The following is a 7,687-nucleotide window of genomic DNA, read 5'->3' as shown; positions in this document are numbered from 1 at the left end:
ATCACGAAAATACAGAGCAAGATGAATTCTCCTCACAAGGTTTTCTCTCAGCAGCCAACTAGTTTATGTTAGATGGAGATACCCTTGTCTCTTCTGATCCTATAAAGCCTCAGCTGCTGAAAGTGAAGAGCAAAGTCAGGGTGCCTGGACTAGAAACAGTGATTTAGTAATTACCCCTTTCCTCTCCAGCCAGTGCTGTACCAGTACACCAGAAAGTGCTCGGGAGCACTGCGTTACTGGAGATGCCATTCTTCACATGTGCTGTTATCAGGGGCTGTTCAGCACATTAACAGCCTTCTTAAAAATGCACTTTGAACAATTATATTCTGTGCTACCATGGTGTATTTTTACTCCCTACTATCTTTCTTGTTCCTCTGCTGTTGTATTTTGCAGCTCCATGCTGTAAATGCCTTTTTCACCTCAGAGACACCTGCGTTTTCCCAGGAAGATATACTGATCCCTGAGGTGTGGCTGATGCATCACTGTGCTTAGCTTGTAAAGTAGCTTGGGGTCCTTTGGGATGTAGAGTGCTTTGTATATGTCAGTTGTGATTCAGTGAAACTTGCTTCCATCTGAACCTACTGTATCAATCAGAGAAGCAACATAATTAATTATGACAGGGCTGCACAAAAGTCGCACACATCAGAAGCAAGAGTCCTGGAGTTGTTTGTGCTGATGGTAGGCATGAAGATGAACAAGATGAATAGTGACACTGCCATGAACTGTGCCTGACTGCTGTCTTCTCCTGCCATCCATCATCATCACCACATGTTGGGTAGGAAGGGGAAGCGGTTCACAAAAGAAGGGTCGGAGCAGTGAAAAACTTCCATACATCTCTATTCTCCTCTCTTAAGAAAGCGGCTTAAATTTTCTTTCAGCTGTTAGGCAGTGGATGCAGCACTTCAACACAGAAATGACAGAAGGAGCCCCCTCCCCTCAGAAAAGAGAGGTTAATTTGTCAAGCCATGTAAAGCATTTTAATTACAATTTGTATAACATGTATAAATAAATATTACATTCTTTCAGTCTACAATGCATACTAGGCATATCTTGTTAAAATGTCCATCTATGTTACTGGGTGGCAGGATGGATTTTGTCCAAGTAAAAAAACCAAACTACTGAGTTTAGTAGTAAAAAGAAAAAAAAGAAATACATGGGTAATACAGGACACTGCAAGTGCTTCCGGCTAACAGTCAGGACATAATACTGCTTTCCAAAAGGCTGGATATACCATCTTCCTTTCAGTTACAAAAGGGTTTGGATGACAGTGGTTTCCTCATTGTATAGATTTTGATCTGCGTCCTCCACTAGTGTAAACTGGCATTGAGTCAACACAGTTCTGCCAGTTTACACAACGAATCTACGACTCCGTTCTGTATTTGCTTCAGATTCATTACTGGTTTTGTATTTTTTTATTCAAAACATCAGCTTTACAATCTAGTCTAAAATTTTCAGTCTTAGCTGGTCCAATGGCAAAAAAAATCTATAAAATAGCTCCAGATATTTCTTGATCTTGCTTCAGCAATATTTCCCTCCCTTCCTACAGTCTGTCCAGAGGCCAGCTCTCCCAGTACAAGGAAATAGAAGTTTGGGGACAATCAATGTCTTTCCGCCCATTCTTCTTCTAGCTTTCAGAGCTTGATGGGAGCTGGTGACATTAGAATAAACAGAAAATTACAGAACAAAATTATGAATTCATGGACTTGGCAAAAAAAACCCCAAATCCAGGCTGTACATATTTGGCCTGTGATGGTCTCAGTTCCAGGTACATTTAAAATGCACCAGTGGGGCACTCCCATCGGTTGTTACTTCTAAATGCTAACATAAAACAGCACCTTCTTCCCTTGGTGAAACATGGGAACTTTGGTTATGGAAATTTAAAACAAACAACTAAATAACAATGCAAACCTGAAAGTAAAAAGCATACTTCTTCCAAACAGGACACGTTTCTAGCTAGGGTGAAACAATGGAGGCTTAGGCTTTCAGAAGAGACACCACATGGAAATTGTTAGTCAATACTTATCCCCTGAATTCTTTAAATGACAGGAGATTATTTATAGCTCACTTAGAAACAGAATGTTCTTGGTCCACTGTGAACTTAGTGAATTGAAAATTTTCCTGTTTTTAAGATATTTAAAATAAAAATACAAGAGGGAAAATTATTCTGTTTCAACTTACAAGACAAACAGAAAAGTAAAAATAAAAATACCAGGTAATTTCTTCCTCCTTCATATGTAATGCCAAAGACACATCTTCACTTCAAATGAAGGAATAAAAAGAAACAGCTTGAGTAACAATCTAAAAAGTCTCCTTGTGGGTCATATGTCCATAGTTGTGATGTTTTATTAGAAATACAGACAAGTTATTGTTTGTCTCTTGCTTATTCTTTTCATGCTCTTATATTCTCTCTTTTCTTTTTACAAATATTTTTGGTACTTTGAAACATTACTATCATTATTATTTGTATGACCCATAAAACAAATTTTCACAACCTCATCTTGCCCAGTTCATCATACTGGTCATACCATTTCCTTGTTCCTTTCTGCTATTTATATTCCACTTCCTAAATCCATGAGTAGCAGAATAATCGCTGGAAAAACAAAACAAAGTGAAAAACAAAAACAAACCATGGACAGTTTGGCAAATTTCTTTCCCTGATTATAAAAACTGCCTCACCATTTCTCCTGGTGATTCCTTCCCCTCCCCCTCTTCTGTCCCAATATATACTGTAGAACTGAAGGCATCAAGGTGTGGTTAAACCCAAAAAACCAGCAAGGAGCTACACTTTGTCTTTGAACTTCTCCATGTAGTTTCGTATTTCTTTGGAGTCCCCCAGGTCCATATCCTGGCACACCCACTTAATGTCGTCGTCATTGCTACTCAGGATCGAGTTGACAGTAGGACAACCATCGTCGGGTGGGATGGTAGTGAATGTCGTGAATTTTACCCGCTTCCGTTTAGATGTCGGTGAATGTAAAGGTTCAGATTTCTGTTCCTTTCCAAGCTTGCCCCCTGAGTCAGCGCACCTATGAACCTGGCTCTGAATGTTCTTCTGAGCACTGCCATTGAGGAGCTGGTTGCTCTCCTCACAACTCGAGCCTCGGTCGATAATAGTTGTGTGCTCATCCTGCTGAGGTGATGCATCTGCTGTGTTCTCCAGCAGTTCTGCTTCATTTCCCAGCCAGACCCAGTCATGGGAATGGGTCACGGTGGCCTGTCCTTCCACCAGAACCTGCTTGTGACGGTACTTCAGTGCAAATGTTGCACAGTTTATTAGGAAGACTAGTATTGCAAGGCAGAAGACCCCTAGCAGAGCATACATCCCGATCTCCAAATCGCTAAGGCCCCTAGGTGTCTGCACCAGGTCATTTTCCTCCATGCCTGCATTGCCTTTTGGGAGGTCTACTTGGGCAGGGAAGTTGGTGAAGTCTATAGGAATGTTCTGCAGCTGGCTGTCATCCGAGAGTTTGCCACCATCCAGCCTATTGTTTTTAATTACTTTATTTTTGATGACGGATTTTGCTGTGGTGCTGACTTTCCTGATGGTGCCTTCCTCTCGCTCTGCTGAAGAGCTACCATAATATCGTCCATCCTGGCCATACCGTTCCTGATCCGACACTTTGTGCCGCCGGTCGCTAGCGTGGTTTTCAATCTCATCAGCATCATAATCTCCACCTGTATCGGAGTCTGCATCATTCTGGCCAAACTTGACTTTGATGTTGCCATTCCCCACAGCCAGGACACTTTTCCTCTTGGACTTTTGGCAGGCTTCAGAAATCATCATGTCCACCTTGATTAACGTGCCCTGACCTTCACCTTCTGCTGCCACAACTGGCCATTTTAAGGCAGAGTTCTGGTGGATCGAGACAACAGCTTCGTCTAGTGATACAGCAGAAAGGGAGAAGTCCTTAGAGTCATAAATGTCCAGCGGAGTAACAGAGCTGTCGCTGAACTGAATCCAGGTGCTTACTACAGCTTCCTGAAAGGAGAGGGATATGGTTAAAGACAGGGTCTTAAATAAAACAGCTCAGCCCATTGCAGCTTATCAATCTCTCAGCTCTGAACGGCAGCTGGAGGAAATGGAAGACAATGGCTCTGCACTGCATTTAAAGCAAACTAAGCTTCAACTGATGGGGCAGAAAATTGGTCACATTTTTCACTAAAGGTTCCACTGTTATCGTTCCTGCAAATGTTTTGCAAAAGAACATATAAAATAATTGATATGAGATGTCCGTAATACCAAAGTACCCATTAACACGCTACAATTTACATGATTTATAAAGAAAGTCATTCCTGTCATACAAAATCTGAACAAGACAAACCAGAAAAATTACTGGAAGCACTTGACAGAACACGTATTTTCCTCATGTTCCCCATGCACAGGTGTCACAGGGAGCTGTCAGATTAAACAAGGCATAAATATCTTAGCAGGAATGAGGAGCTACCACAGTATCTTGGAAATGGTCGGAGCAGAAGATTCACCTGAAAGAAAAAGACTCATGGAACAATTGCCATTTTGCAGGAGAAAGGTTTGTTTTAAGTAAAACACACTTTATCCTTGAGATAATTAAAAAGTCCACCGCATTTCTGCGTCAAGGAGAGGAGGACAGGGATTCTGGTATGATCTCTACAACAAAAATACAAATGGCCTTGATTTAATTGGACTGTCTCTGTTCTCTGCAGGTAGCACTGTTAGAAGTCATCATTAGAAGCAAACACAAAGCTAGAGGTCAGCTCTTTGCCATTTGAAATCCCATCCAGATGATAGAGATATTTACTTCTCCACGTCTCAGTAGCTTTCTTTGCAGGGGATTTCTTTATTTTTTCATTTGCTCTATGTCTTGCCTGTTTAAGCAGCAGACGTGCAGGCAGATTGCCGGAGTGCAACTTCACACAAAACCGAAGTTCTTTTCTTCCCAGACTTAAACCGCAGATGGCCCTAATAACTTTACACTTGGGTACATCAGAACAACTGGGCTGAAAATCACTATCAGGGAAAAACATTGCCACCCTGTTAACATCCAGTTATAATACAAATTTACAACCTCATATGGTTTTCAATTGGCTACAATTTGTTACGCTATGGTTATAAACAAAGGGAATTGCTACCCTTCTAGTTAAATTTAAAGCTTTTCAATGATAACAGCAAGGGGCATTTAGCTGTGCAGAAGGTTGGGCTATACTGAATATTTGATTTCCAAAGTGCTATCAGCAAGTTCTTGAGGGACTGAAAGAAGAAAATTAAGTCGTGGCACAACAGGAAAGAAGGCAAAGTTCTTGGCGATTCAAATGCACTTCAAACAGCTGAAACGGAGCCAGGGTAGCTCAGAAGCTGGGAAGGGTGAACCGCGTAAGGAAATTAAAACAGCCGATCTTTCATTAGAGAAACAGCCCTGAAATGGCTGAACAGACAGAAACATAAAGCTGCAGGGCACAGCTTAAATTTATATCACAGAAATCTATAGTAGAGCAAACCCAGTCATGGGAAAGTAAAGGATTTTTTTTTTTAATGGATATGTGTAGAGAGAAAAAGATGCATCTCCTCCGGCAATTCAACACCCTGTTGCCTTCCTTCTCCCTAAAACAAGAGGACAGCCTCGCGTACCATCAGGGATGTGTGTAAGATACACTGACTTTTTATCAACCTATGGAAGGAAAAATCACCAGCATTGTTTCAAGCATATATCACAACAGGCTTGACACTGTCTGCCAGTGGTGCTCTCTTTTGGAGAGCAGAATGAGAAAATAATTGCAGGATTTTGTACAGTTAAAGTTGGAAATTATGAGACCTGTGCCTCCTCCCAGCTCCGCTGGGGACTTCCATAGTTCCATATCTCTACAAAAGGATTTACATTACTAAATCCTTTGCGCATTCCTTAATAGCCAAACACAGCATACCTAGTGTTGCAGAGCCCCAGATCTGATTATGGCCCTTACTATGCAAGTAGGTTTCACTGGTGGCAGAAGAGCACCTCTGAGGGATCTGAGGTGTCCGTCTAGACATTGGAGAGGAACACGTATGAGGAGCCAGATATTCTTCTTTCCTGTCTTCTTCAAGATATCCACATCCCTGTTTGGTTTTCTTATCTTGACGCCTTTCTGCCTTACCAGCCCTCAGGCACCTTTCAGGTTAAGAGGTAGCTAGCATAGAAAAATTCAGCCCAAATGGCTAGAATTTGACAAAGTTATAAGCAACTTCAAAACCATTTTTATTCTTTACACTATTTCTCCACTATTCTGCATTCCTGGTTTTATGAAGCAGAGATAGAGAAAAATGAAATGGCAGTCAGCTGAAATTTGCAGGCACACATGTAATTTACTACAGATACAGAGGCATGCAATAGCTTAGCCATTATTTTCAACCAGCATTGACGTTTTTTATTTCCAAGAGACCCTTTTTTCACAGGAAGAACCAATTTTTTCACAACACAACGTTGTCATGCTTATACTATGGACAACATTAATTAAAAGGGAAAGAAAACAAATGAGAGAAAGAGGGAGAGAATTTCAAATCCTGCCAAAGTATATTGTATCAGCCCAAATACTCTATTTGGCAAGAGATCATCTCCTCTCATTCACATTGTTAAAGGAAAGCTGAAGGCAGGGGAAGGAAGTGAATTTCCCAAATGATTATAAATTCTGAAAAGCTAAAAAGAAAAAAAGAAAGCAAAAAGAAATGATTTAGTACCATGTCCTTCAAAGAGCTGTTTCTGCAAATCCTATGTACTGCATCAATAAATCCCCTCCGAATCTCTGACAAGGTCCTCTAATTACTATCAGCAGATGAAGATGGATTGGAGCCTTCTTACCTGCAAAGTTGCTGCCCCTAGTCTGATGCCCTCAACACTGAGGTCACAAATGCTTGTGTTCATTAATTATCAAGCATAAACAAATAGTTTGAGGGATTATCTGGCTCTCCAGTCTTTCTTTCCTCCACTTTTCCTCTCTCTTTCACATCTGCATGCACACACACACACACGTACTCAGCTGCACTCTCAGAACAAATGAAACGCAACTACACATTAGTGCCAGTGTCTCTTAGAGAACAGGATGATTTATATGGTGACTATGATGATGTGAAGTGAGTCAGATAATGTACATTAGATCATGTTAATGACAGCAAAATCCAGTCCAGAGGAGACAAAGAAACTGCTTCCCACAACCACTGGTGATTATCAAATATCACGCTTTCTCATAGCACATAAAAAACTTCCTTTATCAAGACACATTTTGTCTACATTTTCCCTTGTGCCTTTGCTGTTCTCTTCCTCCATTCCAGGTATAACTACACGGCAGACCAGCAAGTTGGCCAGTTCTTCTTGATCTGCTGCAGTTCCACCACCTTTTCTGGCCTTGAATTACATTGCTGCTTATCAGTCCAAAGATGCCACTTGATAAATCTTCTTGGAAAAACTTGCGTTTTGCTTTTTGTTAGTAGTTTTATCTCCCTTTGTTCTGGTTTCGGCAGGGATAGAGTTAATTTCCTTCCTAGTAGCTGATACAGTGCTGTGCTTTGGATTTAGGATGAGAACAACGTTGATAACACACCGATGTTTTAGTTGTTGCTAGGTAATGCTTACACTAGTCAAGGACTTTTCAGCTTCCCATGCTCTGCCGACTGAGCAGGCTGGAGGTGCACAAGAAGCTGGGAGGGGGCACAGCCAGGACAGCTGCCCCAAACTGGCCA

At 41.3% G+C, this 7,687-nt stretch overlaps 1 protein-coding gene across 1 annotated transcript in view; it reads right to left on the bottom strand.

The window, feature by feature from the left end:
* Positions 1 to 1,010: 1,010 nt before the first annotated feature.
* The window catches only part of TMEM132C (transmembrane protein 132C), a gene marked incomplete at its 5' end in the record, with an annotated part of 158,923 nt that continues 152,246 nt past the window's right edge, over positions 1,011 to 7,687 (bottom strand). The window contains one exon of the mRNA XM_019470773.1: positions 1,011 to 3,979. Coding sequence (XP_019326318.1) covers positions 2,780 to 3,979 — 1,200 coding nt within the window. The remainder of the gene's footprint in view (positions 3,980 to 7,687) is intronic.

Source organism: Aptenodytes forsteri, unplaced genomic scaffold, assembly GCF_000699145.1.
Source record: "Aptenodytes forsteri isolate BGI_AS27 unplaced genomic scaffold, ASM69914v1 Scaffold79, whole genome shotgun sequence".
Taxonomy (NCBI): Eukaryota; Metazoa; Chordata; class Aves; order Sphenisciformes; family Spheniscidae; genus Aptenodytes; species Aptenodytes forsteri.
The sequence above is the reverse complement of the archived record's forward strand: the minus strand, read 5'-3'. Positions and strand labels throughout refer to the sequence as shown.